Source organism: Colius striatus, chromosome 20 (genome assembly GCF_028858725.1).
Source record: "Colius striatus isolate bColStr4 chromosome 20, bColStr4.1.hap1, whole genome shotgun sequence".
NCBI lineage: Eukaryota > Metazoa > Chordata > Aves > Coliiformes > Coliidae > Colius > Colius striatus.
This window is the reverse complement of record NC_084778.1, coordinates 3,586,678-3,610,672: the sequence shown is the minus strand read 5'-3', so window position 1 is coordinate 3,610,672 and position 23,995 is coordinate 3,586,678. Positions and strand designations below refer to the sequence as shown.

Here is a 23,995-nt window from a genome sequence, read left to right as displayed (position 1 = left end):
CTGGTTTTTCTAGATCCAAGAGACTATAAAAAAGCAGTGACCTATTTAGGAAACCCCGTGGCACTGCAAACAGATGCTTTCCCTCCCAGCCCGGCTCGGGGCCCTCGCTGCTCTGGCCAGCCGTCTGTGCCTGCCAGGGGCACCAGGAAATGCCACTGGCGTGGAGCTCTGTCCTGCTTCTGCCTCGAAAACTGTGGGCAACTGTGGAGACTTTCCTTAGCCATGGGATTTGCTGGTGCCTGTGAAACTCCTATGCCAGGAGAGAGCTGCTCAGGGCAGGATGGTCCAGGGAGAGGAGCTGGTGAGGTTGGATGGGACCTTTCAGGCATGGACATTGCCATTGGAAGTGTCTAGCCCTGGGGTGGTGGCATGAGGCTGACCACACTGGGTGGCTGCTGGTGGCAGGGCTGTGTGAGCCACTGGGGACCTCACTCTGTGCCACAGCTCAGCGGTTCCAACTGGCATCAGCCCTGCCACCACCTGCCCAGTGTGACAAGGAAGCGGGAGCTGCTGCAGGCTGTACCCAGCTGCTCACCCTCCTGTGCTGGGGAAGGGGCAGAGGTGCAGACCCACGTGTCCCTGAGCCACTGCAGCCAGAAAAGCCTCCTGACAGTCCAGCCTGTGCTCTGCCTCCCATCCAGCTCACCCATGCTCCAGATGGCTGTGGCTCACGGTGCTCAGTGCCACGTGCCTGGGACAAAGGCAGTGTGACAAAAGCAGGCAGCCACACTCGCTGCCGCCGTCCTCTGTCATTGCCAGGGCTGCATCTCCTCCATTGCCATGTCCCTCGGCCCAGGGCCCTGCTCAGGGTCCCTCACACAGCTGCCAGCTTGCTCTTGCTGTGCCCCTGCACACGTGTGCTGCTTTGCTGCTGCCTCGGGGCTCTGTCCTGGGCATGTGTTATGGGCTGAAAATCACACCTGTGTCCAACAGCAAGGGAGGTTTGTCCCAGCACAGATTGTGGGACTTGTCCTGAAGCCCATCGACAGCCTTCATGCTGTGCACTTGCCAGAGGACTTTATCTGTACCTGACCGATCTTAATGCGACGTCCCAAAGCTGGACAGGAGTGGAGGAGCTGTAACAAAGGCTTTACTCTCGCTGCTGGGCTGGCTGAGAGATGCTCCATGTTAAGCACATGCTGTCTCTCAGCCAAAGAAGCCAGGCACTGTCCTGAATGGTCTGGATCCTGCAGGCCTGTGGCCTTCCCTGGGGACTGGCCGTGTGGGGAGAAGCAGTGGCTGCAAAATGGTTCTGCAGGCAGCTCCACCACGTCCTGCTTCATATTCCCCGGGCTTGGCCCAGCCACTCTGCTCCAGCAGCCTGAAGCCCTCCTTGTGTTGGCTCCTGACAGGATCCTTCCGAAACGGGGAACTCCAGGAGCGTGTGTGCGCTGGGGCGATGCGTGGGGCCATGCAAGCACCCGTGTGAGAGCAAGATGTGCGTGTTGCGGGGTGAGCAGGAGCGTGTGCGTCTCGCAGGGGGTGTGCCAGGGGTGCTGCCTGTTGCCGTGTGTGCACACCGCGAGGCAGGGCTGCATGTGCTCTGCTGCGGGGTGTGCACGCTCCACCCAGTCCCAGGGGTTGCAGGGTGCTGCGGGGGCTGGGTATGCACCGGGACTGCTTCCCGCAGCACCTGCGTGTTCCCGCGTGGGCCGGACTCCGCTGTCCCGTTCCGTTCGGTGCGGGTCAGCGAGGGTCGGTGCGGGTCGGTGCCGCTCGGTGCGGGTCGGTGCTGCTCGGTGCGGCTGGGTGCTGCTCGGTGCGGGTCCGTGAGGGTCGGTGCCGCTCGGTGCGGGTCCGCGCGGGTCGGTGCCGCTCGGTGCGGGTCGGTACTGCTCGGTGCGGGTCCGTGAGGGTCGGTACTGCTCGGTGCGGCTGGGTGCGGGTCGGTGCTGCTCGGTGGCGGGCGGCGCGCGCACAGCCGGCAGTGCCCGCCCCGGTGCGGGGCCGCCCCGCCCCGCCCCGCCCCGCCCCGCCTCGCGCCGCCGCCGGGGCCCGGCACCGCCGCCGCCGCCAACCACCGGGCCCCGCTCCGCCGCTGCCGCCGCCGAGGTGAGTCCCCGCCAGCCTCCCCCCCGCCAGCGGCCCCGGCTCGGGCCCCGGGACGCGCACCCGCCCGGCGCGGCGGGAGGGGCAGCGGCTGCATCGCTCCCCCCCTGCCCCCGCTCCTTCCTCCCCGGGGCGGGCCGCGCCGTGCGTGTCCGTGTTCCCAGCCCCCCCCCCAAACCCTTCGCCCCCCGCGGCGTTGCACGACCGGGGTGCGCGCGCGTGTTCCCCCCCGTCCTCCCGCGGTGCCGCTGCGGGGCGGTGCGTGGCCCGCCGTTGTCTCGCAGCGCCTGTGCTCGTGCACCCATCCCGCGGTGCGTTGCAGTGTGTGCGTGTGTGCGTGCGTGTGCCTGGCGCCGGCCCCCATTGTGTCACCTTCTGCGTGCCCCCCCCCGCTCCCTCCCCGCGTCGCGCTGCGGGGTGTGTTTGCGCGTCCCTCCTCCCGCCCCGTTGCATTGCAGCACCTGCGTGTTTACTACACGGGAGATGTGTGCACCCCTACGGTGGGGACGGCGGTGCCCCCAGGGTGGGAATGCACCCTCCAAGGACGGACAGCCACCCTGTTCCCCACGCTGGGTGCCCCAAATCGGATGCTCAAGGGGAGAAACCTCTGGCCTGGGCTTTTCCTGCGCCGCTGAGGAATTGCATCAAAGCAAACTGCACCGAGGCCAGCGGCGCTGGAACCTGGGGTGCTTTTTGGGGTGACACAAGGGAGGTCGGTGGCCTTGCAGCAAGCCACGGGGCTGGGGGCAGCGGGGACACGCAGGGCCTGCGGCTGCCACGGCAGCTGCCTGCACGTTAATTTGCCTGGGGAGGAATATATAGAGCGGCGGGTGAGGGCTGGGACGGGCATCCAGAAATAGTGTGGTTTCCAGCCAGCCTGGGAGATGCAAATCCTCTGGTCAACGAGCTGGAGCTAAACTTAAGGGCAATTACAGAAAAGTGTGGGCCCACAGCGTGTGTGTGGTGGATGGCATTCCCACGGGCCAGGTTGGCACTGGCATCCCAGCGCTGGGGGACTCTCCCACCCCGGCAGCACCCACTGCCCTGTCCCCCATGGTGAGCTGAGCGTTCCCACAGCGCCTGCGCCGGCCCTGAACTTTGCCCTCTGACGAGCCACAGCTCGGCCCTTCACCTTTGCTGTGGGCTGGGCTGTGGGCTGCAAATTTTGGGGCTAGAAACCGGTGATGGGGGAAGATGTGTCTGTGAGCCTCTTGTCCAACCTCCAGCTGGTCACCAAATCATCTCCCAGCAGAGCCTGGCAGCAATCACTGCCCCGTCACCTCTGTTTTGTGAGGGCTCTCAGGCTGTTTGATTGCCTGACCTTGGGGCGAGGCGGATGCCTGCACCCCACGCATGCACCCTCTGCACCCTCCTGGCCTCTACCTGGAGTGACAGTTCTAAGCCAGACTGGATCCCTTTTGCTGCTGGACTAGAGGTTCCTGTGGCAGGAGGACCCAAAATCCTGCTTTGAACAGCCTGACAGCACATCCCGGCTGTGACGTGGGTAAATCCGGGGCTGTTTTTCCTTCTGACGCACCCCAGCGCTGTCTGTAAGGGCAGGCGCTGCAGAGGGATCTGGAAACCCCCTAAATTTCCTTGTTCTGTGGAAAACTTGTGACCAGCAAGGAGACGAGGAGCCACCAACACAGGTCAGCCCCTTTTGCCCTGCTCGGGAGCTGGGCTGGCTGCTGGACATTGCTGCTGGCAGCACCCTCTCCCTGGCACAGCATCGTCCCTGCCCAGCCAGGTGCCCCAACACCCCGAGGAGGTGACGGCCGCCAGCTCCTGTGCCGAAGCGGTGGGCTGAGCTTCAGCCTCACCAGCGTCATCTCATGGGGAGCAGAGCAGAGAGAACAGGCAACTGGGAAACTTGCAGTGCAGGTCCCTGCGCGGGGAGCGTGTCGGACGAGATTGCGTCTAGGGGAGGGAAGGAGTGGCCCAGAGTTTCAGTGAACGCCTTCCTGCCCGCCTGAAGCTTCCCTGCGCCCTGACAGGGACCTGGGGCCTTTGTGGCCGTGGTGGAGAGCTGAGGGGGACGTTGCATCTCACCCCCAGCTCCTGCTTGGGTGGCTCAGGGAGGGCTTTTGTGTTTGGAGGCCTTGAGATGGATCTCCCTTTCTACCAGCTGGCCCTTCTAGGGTGACATCCACCGTCCCCTGCCAGCCCGGGTGTCACAGCAGCGTCCTTCCGTGCGATCCCCGGGTGCAGCCGGCGCCCACGGGTGCCTCTCCCTCCCCAGTCATGGCTCACGCACGGCACTGCCCCGAACACGCCTGGCCACGGGCGATCCTGGAGCGAGCCCGGGCTGAGTCAGGGGAGGTGCATTGGGTCTGATTCAGGAGCAGGGAGACGCTCAGCAGCTGCCTCCTGCTCCCGGCGTCAGGCTGCACCCATCCGGCATCCCCGGTGCTCATTCTGCCGGCGGGAGCTTCCTGGAGGCAAAGGGAACAAACCACCCCGGCAGCCCCCACGGGCAGGGGGTGTTGGGCTCAGCTCTCCCCAGCCCATGAAGCTCCTGTTGCCAGCACTGGCCTTGCGTGGGGTGCTTGTGGCCGTGCCACCGGCGCTGCCTGATTAGTGATGCAGATGGTAACGCTTGTTCCCCCTTTTTGTTGAGCACACAAAGGCCGGGAGGGAGCGAGTGTGCGAGGGAGGGAAACCACTGAGGACAAAGAGTGTGCTGGCTGCCTGGCTCCCAGCGCCTCGACTCAGACCAGCACCTGCCTGCTGAGTGGCTCTGCTGCTGAGGGTCTCCTCTTGCAGAGATGGGAAGGGGTCCTGACAGCCCCCTCCCTGCCACGGGGTGAGCACAGGGTGCTCCTGAGGGCGCAGCCCTGTCTGCAGCCCCCTGGCCGTGCCTGAGCCATCTGCCCAGGCTGCTGGGGTACTGGTGGCACGTGTGATGGCGAGGGGACAGGGGTGGGTGCAGGTTGTTCCCTCCCTGCCATTGTCTGTGCTGAGGCCCCAGCGCCACCATAGAGGACCCAGTGGGGTGCAGCTCCTGTGACCGTGCAGCCTTGGGACCCTTTGCTGCAGCAGCTGCTGCAGGTCACGGGAAGGAACTGTGACATCCCCCCACTCAGGCCAACAGTCGCCCCCCAGGACCGTGTTTCTGGGACAAGAGAAAAGAGCTGGCTTATTTTCATGTGTTTTGGGGTCCTGCCCAGCCCAGCTCTTGACTATGGGTCTAGGGAAAGCCCTAGGTGCTTCAGGGGAGGGCAGAACACTCAGAGCCTGTCTGGCCTTGGGCAGGAGGCTTGGAGGTGGTGAACACAGCCTTGTTCCTCCAACCGCTTCCCCTCACCGCCTCGGCTGTTATCGTGTGCCTGGGGCCAGCACCGTGCTGTGGCTTGCAGAGCTCTGCCCTTGCCTGCCCTGCGGCCCGGCCTCTGCTGGGCACGTGTGCTCCTGCCCCAGCCCCAAGGGGTGTCAGGGCTTGGGCAGTCTGCTGCCGTCCCACTGAACCCATGTGGCTTTGCCAAGGGGAGGGATGAGTTCTCCATGTCACACTGAGTGAGCTCAGAGGCCGTGGGGACCACGTGCCCTTGCAGGAAGGTGGCCCAAGCAGTGGTGCCCACACTGCCAGCATGAGCAGCGCTGCTCATCCCCACAGGCTCCCCAAACCCCATCCTTATATCCACCAGAGCAGATGCTTCCAACGTGGGGAGTTTTCCTGTTGTCCTTTGTGCCGAGGTTCAGTTCCTGCCCAGTTTCCTGCCCCGTTATATATAGCTGTCAGCCCGTCCCACGCCGCGCTGCCAGACAGCCACTCTGCTTTGCACTTGTTTATCCACAACCTGGACCCTCGATGGAAGTTGAGGGGGGCCTGTAGCAGCCCCACACAGGGCCAGGCTGTGGTGGTCCCCAGGCACTGAGTGCACATCAGCTTTTCTCAGAGGAGGGATGAGGTTTTCTGCCAGGCCGTGGTTTTGCCACTGACTGGGTGCTCCCCCCTCCTGTGCGGGATCCCTGAATGAAAGAGTGACTGTTCCTGGAGGTCACCATCAGCGTCACAAGTTTCTACGTGGCCCCGGCTAAAATTAGACACTTATCAGTGTTTGGGAGGGATGTGATTTTACAGGTTCCTGTTTATGAGAGCAGCCTTTGCTCAGGGCTGTGTTTCCGGCTCCCTCCCCAGCGGGGACGCTGCCTGGGGCTGTTCCCCGTGGCTTTGCGGTGGCCAGGGCTGGGGTGAGAGGCAGAGAGGCCTCTGTTTCTTTGACAAGGGGCTTTCTAACTTGTGGGCAGGCTGCCCGTGGTGCCACAGCTGGCAGGAATGAGTGGTTTTGCCCAGGGAGCATTCACACTGGTGTTAACTGCTGCAAATGCCACAGGGATGCCTTCCTCACCCCCCCTTCAACCCGTGCTGCTCTGAAACAGCTCCTGAGCTGTGGGAGTGGCTGGGGATTGTGTGCACAGTCATCCTCAGAGCTGGCATAGGGATGCATGGCAGTGCCAGACTTCTGGGCTCCTTTGGGGGCATCCCTGGAGGTGCAGGGTTACCTGTGTTGCATTCCTGGGGCTTAGTGTCCAGCCAGGCCAAGGATAGGATGACCAGGGCAATCTCGGAGCCCTGCAGTGCTGCTGTCCCCAGCCCCTGGGGAGGATGGGGTGGCAGTTGGGGTAACCAGTGGGATGGAGCAGGAGGTGGCAGGGTGGGTGTTGGCTGTGCCACTGTCTGATTCCACCCTTGCCTGTCTGTCCCTCTGCAGGCAGGCGGCCGTGCCGTGACCAGCACCGTGACCCAGCACCACACCGCAGGGGCGAGCCCACCCCAAGCCCCCTTCCACCATGTTCAACCTGATGAAGAAGGACAAAGAGAAGGATGGGTCCCGAAAGGAGAAGAAAGAAAAGAAGGAGAAGAAGGAACGGATGTCGGCGGCTGAGCTCAAGAGCCTGGAGGAGATGAGCATGCGCCGGGGCTTCTTCAACCTCAACCGTGCCTCCAAACGGGACTCCAAGACCCGCCTGGAGATCTCCAACCCCATCCCCATCAAGGTGGCCAGCGGGTCCGACCTGCACCTCACGGACATTGACTCCGACAGCAACCGGGGCAGCGTCGTCTTGGACTCGGGCCACCTGAGCACGGCCAGCTCCAGCGATGACCTCAAGGTGGACGATGGCAACTTCAAGGGCTCGGTGCTGCAGAGGGCGGCCAAATTTGGCTCGTTGGCCAAACAGAACTCTCAGATGATCGTCAAACGCTTCTCCTTCTCCCAGAAGAGCCGGGATGAGAGCACCTCAGAGACATCCACCCCCTCCGAGCACTCGGCCGCCCCCTCCCCACAGGTGGAGGTGCGCACGCTGGAGACCCAACTCGCCAAGCAAGGGGTCCCCACGGGACACCCCTGCACCCCTCCCGCTGCTCCCCTCCGAGCCAGGGTGCCGGAGCTCGTCGGCAAGAGGTTCCCCGCCGAGCTGCGGCTGCCCGCCTTGGTGCCCCCACAGCCCCCCACCCCACGGCAGCTGGAGCTGCAGAGGCGCAACACTGGTGATTTTGGCTTCTCCCTGCGCCGTACCACCATGCTGGACCGGGGCCCCGACGGGCAGGTGTACCGGCGCGTCGTGCACTTCGCCGAACCCGGGGCCGGCACTAAAGACTTGGCGTTGGGGTTGGTACCGGGTGACCGGCTGGTGGAGATCAACGGCAGGAACGTGGAGAACAAATCCCGGGATGAGATCGTGGAGATGATCCGTCAGTCGGGGGAGACGGTGCAGCTGAAGGTGCAGCCCATCCTGGAGCTGAGCGAGCTGAGCCGCTGCTGGCTGCGGGGCAGCCAAGGGACACGCCGTGCTGCCTGGGATGTGAGTAAACGCCGTCCCTGCTGTGGGGCCACTGCCCTGGGTTTCTGTCGGCCACCAAGGTCCTCGTGGCAGGTGTTTGTGTTGGCAGGGGCTGTGGGAACCAGCGGGCATTGGGGCTGCTGCAGCCGGGAGCGATGCACAGGGAGGAGAGGGAGGCTGTGGCTGGGATGCTGGGGTGATGCCCATGCGTAGGTGCTGCCAGTGCAGGTTTGCATCAAGCCTTGTGAGCTGGCACCAGTGGGTTTTGCCCCTCAAAATACTCAGTGTGGTGTTGGGTTTGGTCATCCTCCTGATAGAAGGACTCCAGGAGAGCCCAGCTCTGCGTCACACGGGGAAGTCTGTCCCGAGGTCACCGAGGCAGCTTGGCCAGGCAGGGAAGGGACCTTTGCTCCTCTCTGCTGGGAAACTCCTCATGGTGTTTTGCAGGAGGGGCACTGCCCTGCCCTCCTGCCCACATCGGCCTCCCGCAGCTGAAGTCCCTGCTCGGACACTGGGGTGAGCAGTGTGGCGTGCTGGGGGCCGGGGGCTGCCGTCAGCATGTGCAGCTCTGCCTGTGCCACTGGGGCTGTATAAATAGAAACTTAATGGCTGGGTGACCCACATCCCTCTCTCGCCTGAGCTGTCCAGCTCTGCTGACCCTGCCGCAGGCAAACCAGTGCCCCAGCCTGCTGGCATCCTGGGGGAGACCCCAGATGCTGACAGCTTGCTGGGCTGAACCCCTTCTGTGGTTGGTTTAGCTTATAACTCGGCTTGTTTAGTGTATTTTTAAGCCTCTTTAGCGGGAGGAGTGTGTCTGTGCCTGGGAAGCAGGTAGCCTGCACTGGGCTGAGCGCAGCAGGGCCCCGTCCCTGCGACACTGTGGCCAGGACTGAGTTAAGTGGCCATGGTGAGGCTGTGGTGCTGGCCATGGGGCTCCACGTGCTCAGCGAGCAGGTGCTGGTGGGGTCTGTGCCAAGCTGGAGCACTGGCTTTCCATCAGCTGCTCCCCAGAGCCCAGCAGGCATCACTGGGCAGTGCCAGCTGTGCTGCCAGGATAATTCCAGCTGGATAACCCCGTGGGGCTGGGGGGCACAGCTGCCTCCCCTGCAGCTTGCTGACGTTGGGGCAGGTGTGTGTTCAGTGCCAGCACGCTGGGGCTGGCAAGGTGCTTGTGCCCGCCCAGAGCATGGTGCTGCAGCTGGGAAGGGGAAAGAGGAGATGTTGGTGCCCTTGGGGCTGTGAAGGAGAGGCTGCAGTGTTGCACCGGGTCCTGGCATGGTTAGATGGCATCAGCTAGAGGAAACTGGCCAGAGGGGTGGCAGTGCCCACACTTGTGGCATTTTCAGGTGCCACGGCAGCACAGGCACCTCCCTGTGCAGGATGTGGCCCTCCTCCCATGCCGTGCAGGGCTGCCCAAGGGGCACGCGCTGGTGCTGGGGAGCCGAGGCCGGGGTGCAGGGTATGGTCAGGGGTCCCTTGGGTGGTGGGGCCACGCAAGGTGCCGGCACACAGGGAGGCCTGGCTCTCCCCCAGGCCCCACTAAGCTCCCTGGAATGTTTCTGGTCCTAATTTAAATAAAAATGATCCTTTTTGAAACAGGAAATTATAGACATATTTTGGGCTGTTGCTCTGGAAGCCCCTCCCCAGCTGGAGCAGGGACGGTGCCGGGCTCCCTGTGTACCACGGGGGGTTTGACCCGGTCAGAGGGGCAGGGGCTGCACCAAACCACCCTCATCCTCACAGACAGGGGCAGCACCCGCCGTGCCTGGGGGGCTCTCGGTGCTGGGGGGTGCGTGGAAGGTTGGGGGGTGGCACGGTGTGGCCGGGCACTGGGTGAAAGCCGTCATTGTGTCCCAGCCTGACTCAGGCCAGGGCAGCCAGGCTGGCTCGGCTCCACGCTTGTATTTATTTATTTACCACATAAATTCCTGTGTCAGGGCCCAGGCGTGCGCCGGCCGGGCAGAAATGTTCCAGAAACGCTTCTGATTGCTGCAGCACTGGGGTGGGACCACAGGCACCCGGTGGCTGTGCCGGCAGACTCACCCGCTGGCCACGGGCGCTCTGGCCCAGGGGTGCTACCACGGTATGGCTGGGTGCCAGGTCTTTGCTGTGACCCCTGTCCTTCCTGGGGGCTCTGTGCTGGAGATGCTTTCTCCTTTTGTCCGCTTTTCCCCTTGGCTTAGCTCTTCTGCCTTCACCGTAGGGATGGTGCTGCTGGAATGTGCCTGGCCTGGGGGTTCCTGAGATGCCCTGAGGAGAGGGCTTGTGTCCCACGGGTTCATCCATGGGACTGGTGCATCTCCACCAAAGTTGATGGGGGAGGAATGAGAGGAATCTGCTGTGTGGGCAGAAGCACTGCTGTGGTTGCATAGCTGTGCTGAGGTCCTAGAGATGGCTCGTGGGAGCCGGGCTGAGGTCCCGGTGGAGATGAGCCCTGGGAGTCGGGTTCCGCACTGGTGGGGGCTCTGTGCCCTGTCTCAGCTATGCCCAGGACCTCCATGGAGGCAGGACTGCCTTGCATTGCCCAGGTCTGCGTCACTGGGGATGGGGCTGTGGCAGCTGGGGGTGCTGGGGCTGGGCTGATGCCCTCACCAAAGCCTCTTGCTCCCGCTCTCAGACGACTTGACTGACATTTTGCTGATAACCCAGGGGCTGTTGCCAGTGCTACCTGGGGACACTGTGGGCACTCTCTGCTGTGTTGTGCCAGCCCTACTGAGGGGCTTTGCCATGGCCTCTCCCCAGCACCTGCCCGATGCAGAGAGGGACTGAGGCTGCCAATGGTGCCAGCCCTGGGGCAATGCTGCAAAACTCGTCCCGGGAGGGACGTGGCCTGGGATCCCTGGCACGGGGATTTCCAGCCCTCCTGGTCTAGCTGGGACCCCTTGCCCCCCTTGTGAGGATTTTTTAGTCTTGGGATACTTCTGTGTCCTTTTGGTCAGGCAGGGACCTGCTGAGGTGCTGACTGAGGTTCCCACTGTGGCCATGCCCAGGCAGCCACCGCCTCTCCTCCACACTGCCCGCACTCCTGGCTCTCTGCCTCCAGCCCCGTCCCGGCAGGCGCTGCGCAGGGAGGCCCCTCACCCGCCGCCCCGCTCCGCTCCCGCTGTTTCCAGGGAGACCTGGGACCTCCAGAGGCAACTTTGCTAGGAGAGCGGCTGCTGTGCTGTGCCAGGGGGCTGCTGGGCCAGCCCTCACCTCGGGGCAGGGGTCTGTCCATCCCTGGGAGCGTTTTGGGGGGCTGTTGTGTTCATGGGAAAGCAAAGGGAGGAGCAAGTGGTGTCAGGGCTGCACCGTCCCAGCGCGATGCCGGACACCCCAGGCAGCCTGCCACGGCTGCAGGAGCGTGCGACCCCGTCCCCTGCTGCACAGGACCCTCCCTGGCTGCCCTCAGCCCCCACTCAGCTGGGGGGCATCTTTTTCCCCTGGGACGAGCAGTGGGATGGAGCTTGGGCAGTTCCCCCTGCGGCGCCAAACCACCGCGAGCCCACATCACTTCCTCCAGCGCCGGCAGCGGTGGTGGTGACGGTGGCGGCGAGGCCCCGCTGCCCGTGTGCCTCCCCCAGCTCTCCCTCGGACTGTTGCGCGCGCCGGTGGGGCCCTCGCATTCCTTGGCTATTTTTAGGGTGGCCCTATCAGCCCAGCTGTCCCCGTGCCGACGGCTGCTGCCCCGCTGCTGCCTCTCCCACCGCGCTGCGCCGCGCTCGCTCTGCCGGAAACCCCGCTCGCCCTGACCCTGCGGTAAGCTGGGGACCCCCAGTGTGACCAGCACGGCGCGGGGGAGCATGAGGGGGGGCATAAGGGAGCCAGGCCCAGCATCAGGGTTGGGGGCCATGAGGCTGCACCCACCCCTGGGGGGCTTCGGGGAGCGGGGGCTGTTTCTTCCAGCCCCCTCAAGGATCCCGATGCTCAGTGCTCTCTGGGTGCCTCTGGGGCTGTGCCAGGCTGCGTGGAGGTGGGAACGCTGTGGGCAGAGGGTCTGGGGTCTCTGATCCATGGGCAGGATTGTCTCTGGACCCCTGTGCCCAGCCTGTGCTCCAGGCACTGTGTTTCACACTGCGGTGACTGGGGAGTACAGGGAGGGACCCCTAGACAGGCAGGCTGCTCTGGGGCTGGGCGCTGCTCTGTGCCCTGCCTGGTCCTGGGAGGGGGAGTTCTCCCCAACCATGACCCCCCCAGGTCTGCACAGAGGCTGCTGGGCCGCTGGCACCCGCTCAGGCTCAGAATAAACCTCAACTGTCAGGGCAAGCAGAGCTCATGGGGCAGAAAATATCCCTTCCCTCACCCTGGCATTTGCTTACGGCAGTGGGCTGGCCCACCCAGCAGGGAAACTGAGGCACGGTCCTGCAGCCTGTCTAAAGGGGCTTTTTTTGCACAATGAGTTTTGTCAGGTCTCAGCCTGGACACCTGCCTGTCCCCAGAGCCCTTCCTATGGGCACTGCCTGTGCGCATGCTGAGCAGGGCTGGGTGGGCTCAGCCCCCCATTCCTCACAGTCCTGTGCTGCCATGGCTGCCGGGGAAGGGCACATGCTCATACCTTGTGCCATGCTCAGCATCCCGTGCCCAGGCCCGTCTCACCTCTCCCTCTCTCCCCAGCCAGGGCTGCGGCTCCATGAGACATCGCTATGGCGTTCTCATCCCGGTTTGCGTTCTGGGAGCAGAAGGGAAGTCTCTCGCGCGTTTGTCCGCACCCAGCGTTCGGGTCACGCTGTTGCATGCTGCCAGACAGCCTTCCTCCAGTTTTCCCAGTGCCAGCACTGTGTTTGGAGCAAAGCTGCCAGCCCCTCGCTGGGCTGCCATGCTGGGAGCTGCACTGAGCAAACGGGGAGCTGCCCCGTGCCCTGCTGCAGCACGACTGCGGTCACTGCTGCGGCCATGCATGCGCCGACTAACGCCAGCACTAACCATCTCTGCGAGCGGCTGGTGCTGCCCTAACCCCGTGTGAGCCCCCTTGGTGCCCCTGGCTGGTCCCCAGAGCTGCACTGTGGGCAGTGGAGGAGCTTTGCCCATGGAGTGCCCCACGCTGCAGTGCCACAGCCAAGCCCTGGAGCTCAGAGAGCACGGCCTGGGACAGGAGAGAGTTTGGCTGCCCACCCCCCACCACAGCCCCCTGGTCACCCCCCCAGCAGGGAGCTGGCACAGCCCACGGTGCGGCTGCCACAGTGATTAGCTGGTGACACTTAAACTGTGCTGTGACACCCGTCAGGGTGACGTGCAGGAAGGCAGAGTCCCCGTGGGGAGCGGTGACAGGGCTCTGTGTGCCAGCTCGGTGGCTGCACGCAAGGAGAGGGCCTGGGCCAGCGCTCTCCTCTCCCACTTTGGGGTTTGCCATAACCCAGACACATCTCAGGCACTGAGAAGCCTGGAAGGACTCTTGTCCTCATCCCCAGGGCTGTAACAGGCTGCAGATTGGGGCTGTTTCATGCAGCAGCCTCCTGCCCCCCAGCATGGAGTGATGGCTTTTCCCAGTCCCTGTGGCTTTTCCGGCAGCGGGGCCCCGCGATGGGCTGAAACACGCTCCTCTGCTTTGTCTGACCCTCAGGTAAAGGACGAGGACAAATCCTTATCTGTGAAAAGACCCGGGAAGGAGGATGGGGCTGTAAGTGTCACAGGGCACGGGCAGGGTGGAGCTGTGCTGGGGATGGGGTTTGCCTTTGGTGGGGACAGTCCCTGTGCCAGGGCTTGAGGATGTCATGGAGGGTTGTGGGCTCAGCATCAACCTCGACACCCACATCAGTCCCTGGGAAGCACCTGTGGCTGCTCCAGGGCAGAGTGTGGAGTGGTGGATGTTTCTAGCAGGGATAACAGTCGGCATACAACCATCCCTCCCCCTCTGCCTCCCCAAAGCTTGTCCCTGCCCTGCACACTGCGGGGGGACAGCAGGTCCATGCCCACCCCACAGTTACAATGCTGGCTCCGGCGCTGCCCACCAAAGCGGTTGGCAGAGACCTTGTGCCTTGCCCTATGTGTTGCAGAGAGCCCTGAGCATTGGCTTTTGCCACTGTACTGGCAACCCGAGAGTCCATGGGTCCCTGTGTACAGGGACAGGGGGGTCACCACCGCTCCCTGCCCTGGAGGGGTGAGGGGATGTAAATTGGCTGAGGAGGGGGACTGTGTGCCGTGTCCCTTGGTGCCAGGGTCTGGCTGGGAGCTGGCAGGGCGCTGCCAGACCTCCACTCACACCCGTATCCTTGTGGCTGCAGTCAGAGAGCCCGAAGGATGCGGTGCCTGCACCCCCAAATCCTGAGCCCCCGAAACCTGAGCCCCCGAAGAGCCCCGAGCCACCCCCCACGCGAGGGAAGAGCCCGGAGCCGGTGTTGAACGGGGCAGCTGTGAACGGGCTGGAGAGCCCGGCCAGTGAGGCGCAGGGGGACGATGGCCAGGGGCTGTCCCGCCGCAGGGTGGTCCGGGTGGTGCGCAAGGTGGTGCGCAAGGTCCTGCCGGGAGAGGACACGGGCAATGCCAAGGAGCCAGGGCGAGACTCCAAGTCTCCCGAGCCAGTGCCACCCCCCAGGAAGGAGGAGACGGGCCGTCCCGCCATCCCAGCTCCCCCCGCTCCGCCGCCTCCCCCCACCGCTCCAGCAGCCTCCGCCAAGCCGGAGCCCAAGGATGAGATCTCAGCAGGGCTCAAAAGCCTCATGGCCAAGGGCAAAACCAAAGAGCACCGGCCACGGCTCCGGCCGGGGGACAAGAGGGAGGAGAAATCCCCTGAACCAGCCGGGGGGGGCACAAAGCCAGCTGGGGGGGACACGAAGCCGACCAAGGGGGATGTGAAACCGGCCAAGGGGGATGTGAAACCAGCCAAGGGGGACACGAAGCCAGCCAAGGGGGATGCGAAGCCGTCCCTGGGTGCTGAAGCCAAACCGGAGCCACTGGTGCAGCCCTCGGGCGGCAAAGCAGAGCCGGCAAAGGCACCTGCTCCAAAACCCACGGCCCTGGAGCGGCACAAGGTACCGGTGTGTGCGCGGCCGGGGATGCTGTAACGCGGCGTTGCGGTCATGCCGTGCTGTGAGCTCACCCGCATGGTTTGCAGTGGTTCCAGGGAGTGTGGTGCTCAGCAGGGAGGGGGAGGGTGTCGGTTTTCGGGGCAGTTGTGTGTGTTGCGGCCGCCTCATCCTGCTGCCCCTTGTCTCCCCCTCCCCGGCTTGTGCGGAGAAGAAGCTGCAGCCTGGCGAGAAGCGGTCGAGCCCGGTGAAAGCCGCCCCGGCACCCCCTCAGCAGGTGTGTGGGAGCAGGGACCAGGCCCTCGGGCATCGTGGGGTACCCGCTGGAACCCCAGCTGTGCCTGCAGGTCTGCGGCAGCCTTTGCCCCGGGACTGAGCCCAAGCTCTGGTGGGTGTCAGGGATGGGGAAGCCTTTGCAACGCCCGCTGTGGTGCTGGTGGCAGGAGCGTGGGGCTGGCAGGGGCTGCGGGTGCCGTGGGGCAGCTGGCCTGGTGCTAACGGTGCTCTGCCTCCAGGCTGCCCCCGGCCCCACGTCCCAGCTGAGCCCAGAGGAGGAGGCACAGCGCCGGCTGGAGAGGATCTTCACCAGTTCTGTAATTCCAGGGGTGTTGGTGCTCGCGTGCCGCCCGCCTGGGGATGGGGAGGTGTGGGCAGCGTGTGGCTGCCCTGGCTGTGCCGTGTGCTTCACACAGGGTGATGGTACCCCTGTGCCTGGCCACCAGCTCCGTGGTCTGGGTGGCACCGGCAGCAGGGGATGGGTGACCAGGGCTGCCGGTGGGTTTTGGGATCACTGCCTTGACTAGCGTGCCTGGCCGTGGGGAGCCACAGTGCTGGTGACGTCCCCGTGGCAGCCTGGGCACAGCTACCAGTGTAGCTGGGATGATACTGTGGGGATTGTGGCCACGCCAGGGCCCTGTGACACATCACACTGCTGCTGCTGCTTCTTTCTGCCTCTCACCTCCTCTCTTCTCCTTTTTCTCCTCCTTCCTTGCTGCCATTAGCTGGACCCCGCCACCTCTGCCTCGGCACCGAGCCAGGTACCGTACCCCTGTCCTCAGGAGCCCTCTGCCTCCGCTGGCAACCCCCTGCCATCCTCTGTCTGCCGCTGGGCTGGTGTCTGCGCCCGTGCCTCGTGCTGGAGCGTAAGGCTTTCCCCATCCCACCCTGGTCCGTGGGCTGCCGCGTCGCCCACGGGGCCGGAGGGTGCCAGGGGGGCCGGGGCTGGGTGTCTGTGCCAGCGGGGCTGTGCCGGGGAGCTGGGAGTCCCAGGAGGGTGCCTTTGGTGGAGGTGGCACGGCCGGGGCGGGCAGGGGTGTGGAGCAGGGTGTGAAGAGGCAGAGCAGCCGATGCAGGCGGGACTCATGGCTCACACTGGAGCAGCCGTGGCATGTGGCGCTGGCAGAGCTCACAGAGGGTTGGCACAGTGGCCCCCAGTGCCAGGGCTTTGGCAGCACGGCCTCAGGGCAGCGTGCTTCCCAGCACCACACCAGACCTGCCACTCCACGGGCCGCAGCGGTGGCACCGGGAGAGCCCACGGGGTTTGGCACGGTGGTGCTTCGCCCCCGCTCGCTTCCCCTGCGCCGCTTTCTGTGCCATCTGTGGGGCAGAGATTAACCCTTCTCGCCTTCATCCCTCGTCTTTTGGCCTCGCCAGGGTCAAGCGGATGATACCCCAGCAGCCCCCTTTGGCCCCGTCCCTGCTGCAGCTCAGGTTTGGCTTTGGGGCTCACCCTGCTCCTGGGTGGCGGGGACATCCCTGCTGTGTCTCTCCGTTGTCTCACTGCAGCGTGTCTTGTGTCCCGATGGTGTGTCCCTGCAGCATGCCCCATGTCCCTGCAGCATGCCCGGTGTCCCTGCGTCCCAGCACGTAGCTGGCATGGGTGCCTGATCTCCAGGCTGCAGTTTGGGAGCTTCGCTCCTCCAGGCTTGCCCAAAGTGGCCACAGTGAACGAGCTGTGGCAGGGCTCTGGTGGTCTGTGCAGCCCCGAGCCCACTGGGGTCCATGGGGACAGCAGGCAAGCTGGGGACATGTGCTGGGAGGGCTTGAGGCTTGTGGAGGGTGGCCATGGCTGCCCAGCATGTGGCCTTGTGGCCAGGCAGCCCTAGGCATATGTGGAAGGGGTGAGATGGGAAGAGGGGTGACAGGTGACCACGGCCACCCCACATCTTGCTGTCCCACAGGCCAAGACAGAGGAGCAGATAGCGGCTGAGGAGGCCTGGTATGAGACGGAGAAGGTGTGGCTGGTGCACAGGGATGGCTTCTCCTTGGGTGAGTCAGGGGTGAGCCCGATGCCACCAGGGCATGGGGCACTTCATCCGCCCTGCAGCACCGACAGCCCCTCGGCTCGGCTGTGGTGTCCTTGGGGGGCTCCTGGCATGGCCCTGCTGAGCACCCCGTGCTCCTCGCAGGCAGCCAGCTGCGGCCAGAGCAGGGCAGCCCCCTGCCCGAGGGCAAGGTGAAGGTGAAGCTGGACCACGATGGAGCCGTCCTGGAAGTGGAGGAGGACGACATAGAGAAGGTAGGGCCGCAGGGTAGGGGATGGCGGGGCAGACCCCTGTTCCCCACCTGACACCCCTCCCCACGTCACTGCCAGGCAAACCCCCCGTCCTGTGACCGTGTGGAGGACCTCGCCAGCCTCCTCTACCTCAACGAGTCCAGCGTGCTGCACACGCTGCGGCAGCGCTACGGCGGCAACCTCCTGCACACCTACGCCGGCCCCACCATGGTCATCATCAACCCGCTGAGCTCCCCGTCCATGTACTCTGAGAAGGTGACCCTGTTGTGGTGGGGGCACACACATGACGGGGGTGTCTGGGAGCCGCTGCTGGGAGGGTGGCAGAGCTGCTGACCCTCACCTGCTTCCCAGGTCATGCACATGTTCAAGGGGTGCCGTAGGGAGGACACGTCCCCGCACATCTACGCGGTGGCCCAGGCCGCCTACCGCAGCATGCTGATGAGCCGCCAGGACCAGGCGGTCGTGCTGCTGGGTGCCAGCGGCAGTGGCAAGACCACCAACTGCCAGCACCTTGTCCAGTACCTCGCCACCATCGCTGGCAGCACCGGCAAGGTCTTCTCCGGTGAGTCCGTGGTGGGGTACCCATCCTGCCCTCTCGCTCCCCTCGCTTTGCGGTCACAGCCCAGCCAGACAGACACACACTGTGCAGCCTTTTGCTTCCTCACACCAACCCCTTCCCCCACACCAACCCCTTCCCCCACAGCAGCCCCTTCCCCATGCTCCAGAGGGCAGTGGCAGTGCAGCACACGGCACAGGAGCAGCAGCGTTTGCCCGGCCGGCGGTGCCGGCTCCGGCTGCCTGCCGCACACCCCCCGCATCACCCGCCAGCCCCACTTCTCTTCCCGCAGCGGAGAAGTGGCAGGCTCTCCACACCATCCTGGAGGCTTTTGGCAATAGCAGCACCGGCATGAACGGCAACGCCACGCGCTTCTCTCAGATCATCTCTCTGGACTTTGACCAGGCTGGGCAGGTGGCATCTGCCTCTGTACAGGTGAGGGGGCCGGGGTGGCCCCCCCTGGCATGGGAGCTGGTCTGTCCTCACCAGGGTGGCTCCCCTTGGCAAGGGATGTTCCCTCCTTGCTGCCTGTGCTTCTGTAGCAGCAGACACCTCAGGAGAGGAGATGCTCACGGGTTGCATGGATGATGTTTGCATTCATACGATGCCCCAAGGTGGGCAAGAGACCCTCATGTCTCTGTGGGGACCCTGGAGCACCAGGGATGAGGCTGGGGTGGGATATCTCAGTGGGAGTGGGACCCTTGGAGATGGTTCCCAACCCTTTCACCTCTGCCAGACGCTGCTGCTGGAGAAGCTGCGTGTTGCCAGGCGCCCGGCCAACGAGGCCACCTTCAACGTCTTCTACTACCTGCTGGCCTGCTCTGACAGCACCCTGCGGTGAGCTGCGGGGGCTGAGGGCATGGAGGGCCTCTGGGGTCTCCCACATGGGGCCAATCTTGGTGTTTATCCCTGCAGGACTGAGCTTCACTTCAACCACCTGGCAGAGAACAACGTCTTTGGCATCGTGCCCCTCTCCAAGGTCGCTGCTGTGGATACTGGGTGGGGGGTGGGTGTGTGGGCTCCCTGGCCTGTTGGGGTGCAGAGGGAGACAGGGCTGGGCTCCCACTCTCACAGTTCCTGTTACTTTCCACAGCCAGAGGAAAAGCAGAAGGCAACCCAGCTGTTCAACAAGCTGCAGGCTGCCATGAAGGTGATGGGCATCTCTGGTGATGAGCAGAAAGCCTTCTGGCTCGTCCTGGGGGCCATTTATCATCTGGGGGCCGCCGGGGCCACGAAAGGTAATGAGTTACTCAAGGTTGGGAGGGATTCACAACTTGAGGCCTGGGGCTGATGATGTCCTGCAGTGATCGCCAACACCTTGCAAACAGCCACCCTGCAGTGTGGCCGAGCCCCTGGGGCGTGTTGGGGAGCTGTGTCAGCTGAGGGACAATGCTCTGTCACCCTGGGTGCTCTAGGGCACCCAGCTATGGTTGAGGTGGTCCCACTGACTGGTGAGAATCCAGCACTCCCAGACACTGAGCTGGCCTCTACCAACTTGGGGACTGAGGACCCTGGCTGGGGCTGAGGGAGTCAGGGGTAGGGGGTGTCCCATCCTCAGTATAACTCCTCTCCCCCCTGTCCTTCCCACAGAGCCGCTGGCAGATGGAGCTGGTAATCAGAGCCACGGGGGCTCTGCTCTGGGTGGTGCTGGTGTAGGGGCTGAAATAGGGGCTTGGGACGCTGCTGGTGTGCCAGGACCAACCCCGACTCCTGGCTGGGTCCTGGCAGCCCCAAATTTGCCTGCTGCCCATCCCAAGGGGAGTTCCATGTGCTCCTCTTGACATCATCAGTGGCATGGGGCAGGGCTGCCCTGGAACCCAGAGCTCACCATGGGCTGCAGGGTTTGCTTTGGCAGGCATTGGTTTTGGTCTCTGGTGAATTTGGCTTTGAGGCTTCTTCTCTCCCTGTGGCTTTCGCCTTCCCCCTGGGGTACTGAACACTGTTGGGATGGCCTGGGCACAGCACACTTGAAATGGGCAGCTGCACCCTGGGAATTTGCAGCCCCAGGAGTAAGAAATGAGTGTGAGTTGGGAGAGGGAGAGAGGGGGTTTGTGGGTGTGATGCCAGCCCACAGGTGCAGTGCTGGCTCACTGGGTGCAGTGCTGGCCCACAGGGTGCTGAGGCACTAGAGGGCAGCAGGGCCCCGCTGCAGCTACTTCAGCAAGTGCTCTGGTAGTTCCTGAGCCTCTTCATGGGGTCTCCAGGGGGAAGAATCCCAAGATCTTGCTTGAGGGGAGCCTCCCTGCATCCTGCTCAGGATGAGCATCCCAGCTCTGTGCTGCTCCTGAAGCCTCCCCTGCATTTCCTGGGCTCTGGGGATGCTCAGAACCAGCTGAACTGCACCAGCCAGCATTTCCTTGGCCCTTTGACACCTGCAGCAACTCCCCATGCTCCAGGGCAGAGCTGAGCTGCTCCCCACATGTGCCCACGGTGCAGCTGGAGCTCTCAGGGGAAGGGATCTCACACCGGGTCGCAGCGTGTCCCTGCAGTGACGCCTGGGGGCAGCTTGGCATGTGCATGGGGGTGCCCACACACGGTGTGTTTCTGCGGGGGGTGTTCCCCCCATGCCACGTGCCCGTGTTTCTAACCACTGTCTCTGTTTGCATGGTGCATGCTGCCCTTTTGCAATGCAGACGCCGACGAAGGTAAAGTCTTGTTCTCCACTCGTGTCTCTGGCTTCCCTCCCTTCCCTCTGTCACATCCCTATGTGTCACCATTAACCCGCTCCCACCCCCCTGCCCTGCCCTGGCACCCGTGTCTGTGTGTCCAGCCACCGTGGTCTGTCCTGACGCGTCACCCTGGGGCCACTCACTGTGCGTGGCTCAGCAGGGACCTGTGCCCATGCTGGGTTGGCTCAGAGCCCCATGCTGGTGCAAGCCCCAAGGGTCCCTGGGCAGCAGTGGCAAAGGGTGACCCCCACTCCCTGCCCCGTGACGTGACTCTGGGCTCAGCCCTGCAGAGGCACAAAGATGTTCTACCCCCACCCCCCTTCTCAGACCCCAAAACACACTTTCTAACCCTCTGGTGTTGGCCATGAGCTCCCACTTTGCACAGCATCCCCAGCCTACCCTGGGGGACCCCTGAGACCTTCCCTGGTCTGGCTGGAAACATCCCCTCCATTTAGGGGGATGCCCTGGCTGGCACTGAGCCCCCTTTTCCACCCTGCAGCTGGGAGGAAGCAGTTTGCACGACATGAGTGGGCTCAGAAGGCTGCCTACCTGCTGGGCTGCAGCCTGGAGGAACTCTCCTCCTCCATCTTCAAGCACCAGCCCAAGGGCACCCTGCAGCGATCCACCTCGTTCCGTCAGGGCCCCGACGAGCCCGCCCTGGGCGACAGCAGCACAGGTAGGGTGAGGGACAGTGGTGGGGACAGCGGGTGGCCCTGGGGCATGCCGGGCTGGGGACACTCAGGGTTACTTTGGTCAGGTCCCAAGCTGACAGCGCTGGAGTGCCTGGAGGGCATGGCAGCCGGCCTGTACTCAGAGCTCTTCACCCTCCTCATCTCCCTCCTCAACAGGTAAGTGCAGGGGGGCTGGAGGGAGAGCTGGAGGGCACACAGCAGCACCCACTCACCCTGCTGTGTCCCTTTATCCACCCCAGGGCGCTGAAGTCCAGCCAGCACTCGGTGTGCTCGGTGACTGTGGTGGATACCCCCGGGGCGCAGAACCCCGAGCTGGCGGGGCAGAGCCGAGGGGCCACCTTCGAGGAGCTCTGCCACAACTACGCCCAGGAGCGCCTGCAGCTCCTGTTCCACCAGCGCACCTTCGCCCGCGAGCTGGAGCGCTACAAGGAGGTAACCGGGACATCCAGGGCTGCCAACACCTCCTGCCCTCCCCTCCCAGCCCTACCTCAGGATCTCCTACCTTCCTCTTGCCCTAATTCCTTACCCCACGATTGCTCTGGACCAGTCCAACTGAAGCAGCTCTGACACAGTGCTCAGTGCAGAGGGCTTTCCCCAGGGCCTCTACCACCAGCGGCAGCTTTGCCTGCGAATGTGCCAGGCTGGGAGGTGATGGGGTGGCTGTGGTGGGTGGCAATAGGCTTCCCCACTGCTGCTGCTCCATTTGAGCACTGACAGCCGAGAGGAACCCTCCATGTATCTTGATTCCCCCTTGGCACCAGGCATTGGTGTGTGCCATGCCATCACAACTGAAAAGCCTTTCCTCTTGTCTGGACCCCGCTGGCACTGCTGGTGCTGGATCCCTAACTCTGCTCCCCTACTGCCTGGGCACTAACCATGCCTCTGTTTCCTCTCACCAGGAGAACATAGAGCTTGCCCTGGCTGACGCCGAGCCTGGCTCCTCTGATTCTGTAGCTGCTGTGGACCAGCCCTCACACCAGGCACTGGTGAGCACCCACTGTGCTTCATCACAGCAGCCTCATGGGAGGTTGTAGTGTGAGGCAGCGTCTGAGCAGCTTTCCTGGCCCTTTGGCACTGCTTAGTTGGGGGAAGGAGAGGGGCTGTCCTGAATATTTGGCTGTGAGAGCATGGCTGTGAACATGTGTGTAACACACATTGCTGGTGCATCCCCCACCCTGGTGTCCCCACCACCCTAGGAGCTGCCTGTGCTGTGGGCAGGAGGGTGAGAAGCTCCCTGGATGCTCCAGTCCCTGCGGTTCACCAGTCCCCAGGGTGCTTGGGATGATTTGGTCCCTAAGGTGCTCAAGTCTCCAAAGTGCTCAGGTCCTGAAGGTTCTCCAGTCCCTGGGGTGCTCTGTTCCCCAGGGTGCATGGGCCCCAAGGTGCACCTGTCCCTGGGATGCTCCCGTCCCTGCTGGAGAAGGCTGCAGAGACCGAGGGGGGCTGCTAGTGCCAGCTCTGTGCTGGGTTTCAACTGGCAGGTGTCTGAGCACAGCATGTTCCACCCCAATGAGCATCTCACAGCCTGGAGTGTTACACACTGACTCCAGGACTCTCTCCAGGATCCCCTGTGTCGTCTCATCCCTGCTCGGGGGGACCCTGGCACTCCAGGACAGGTGCAAGCGCTGTCTCACCCACAGGTCCGATCTCTGGCCCGTACGGACGAGGCTCGGGGGCTGCTGTGGCTGCTGGAGGAGGAGGCACTGCAGCCAGGTGGCAGCGAGGACACTTTGCTGGAGCGGCTCTTCTCCTACTACGGCCCCCAGGAAGGAGGCAAGAAAGGTCAGTGAGGGCCTGGCACCGTGGGACCTTGTGTTGGTGAAGCACCAGCCCTGTACCCATCAGGCTGTGTCTCCCCACAGGACACAACCCGCTGCTCCCCAGTGACAAGCCCCGACACTTCCTCCTGGGCCACAGCTCGGGGACCAACTGGGTGGAATACGATGCCACGGGCTGGCTCAACCACGTCAAGCACAACCCGGCCACCCAAAACGCCTCCGTCCTGCTGCAGGAGTCGCAGAAGTGAGTGGGGTCCTGGGCTTGGGCCAGGGGGGGAACCCAGCGTGGGGAGGAGAGGTGATCTGAGGTGGTGACACCCGCTCTGTGGCCCGCAGGAAGGTGATCAGCAGCCTGTTTGCCGGCCGTGGCGGGTCGGCGCTGGTGCTGTCGGGCTCGGTGGCGGGGCTGGAGGGGGGCTCCCAGCTGGCCCTGCGCCGCGCCACCAGCATGCGCAAGACCTTCACCACCGGCGTGGCCGCTGTCAAGAAGAAGTCTCTCTGCATCCAGATCAAACTGCAAGTGGTGAGCGAGGGGGTGCCAAAAAGAGGGAGTCCCCAGGTCCGGCTGAGGCAGAGCTTCGTGTCACCAACTCCCCCGTCTCTCCCGTGCTCGCAGGACGCCCTCATTGACAGCATCAAGAAGTCGAAGCTCCACTTTGTGCACTGCTTCCTGCCCAAGGCAGCGGGGGCCGGCGGGGACCCGCGGGCTGCGCCGTGCCGGCGGGTGAGCGGCAGCGAGCTGGAGCTGCCGGCGGAGCACTGCGAGGCCGGGCTCATGCAGCTGGACGTGCCCCTGCTGCGCGCCCAGCTCCGCGGCTCCCGCCTGCTCGACGCCCTCCGCATGTACCGCCAAGGTGAGCCGCGCCGCCGGCACCGGGGACAGGGCTCTGGCTGTGGGGATGGATGGATGCCACAGAGGTCCCAGCTGCATACCCTACCTGAGGAGCCAAAACTTCCCCTGGGGAACCCTTTCAGCACGTACCCTTGCTCTGTCCCCCTTCCCCTGCGGGG

General features: G+C 64.1%; 1 protein-coding gene across 10 annotated transcripts in view; it reads left to right on the top strand.

The window, feature by feature from the left end:
- The first annotated feature begins 1,987 nt into the window (after positions 1-1,987).
- Positions 1,988-23,995, top strand: part of MYO18A (myosin XVIIIA) — a 37,953-nt gene continuing 15,945 nt past the window's right edge. For 3 of the 10 annotated variants that reach the window (XM_062012069.1, XM_062012067.1, XM_062012064.1), the window contains exons 1-20: positions 1,988-2,052; positions 6,762-7,854; positions 16,955-17,042; positions 17,183-17,292; positions 17,368-17,544; positions 17,641-17,851; positions 18,138-18,280; positions 18,582-18,682; positions 18,761-18,824; positions 18,939-19,083; positions 19,436-19,456; positions 20,479-20,490; positions 21,014-21,190; positions 21,272-21,362; positions 21,446-21,638; positions 22,106-22,192; positions 22,847-22,988; positions 23,069-23,228; positions 23,321-23,507; positions 23,601-23,838. In XM_062012069.1, the coding sequence (XP_061868053.1) occupies positions 6,841-7,854; positions 16,955-17,042; positions 17,183-17,292; positions 17,368-17,544; positions 17,641-17,851; positions 18,138-18,280; positions 18,582-18,682; positions 18,761-18,824; positions 18,939-19,083; positions 19,436-19,456; positions 20,479-20,490; positions 21,014-21,190; positions 21,272-21,362; positions 21,446-21,638; positions 22,106-22,192; positions 22,847-22,988; positions 23,069-23,228; positions 23,321-23,507; positions 23,601-23,838 (3,361 nt within the window). In that variant the 5' untranslated portion in view covers positions 1,988-2,052; positions 6,762-6,840. Of the gene's footprint in view, positions 2,053-6,761; positions 7,855-13,358; positions 13,430-14,988; positions 15,052-15,775; positions 15,812-15,854; positions 15,917-16,954; positions 17,043-17,182; positions 17,293-17,367; positions 17,545-17,640; positions 17,852-18,137; positions 18,281-18,581; positions 18,683-18,760; positions 18,825-18,938; positions 19,084-19,435; positions 19,457-20,478; positions 20,491-21,013; positions 21,191-21,271; positions 21,363-21,445; positions 21,639-22,105; positions 22,193-22,846; positions 22,989-23,068; positions 23,229-23,320; positions 23,508-23,600; positions 23,839-23,995 lie in introns of those variants that run through there. The other 7 variants (XM_062012068.1, XM_062012065.1, XM_062012072.1 and 4 more) reach the window with 6 other exon arrangements.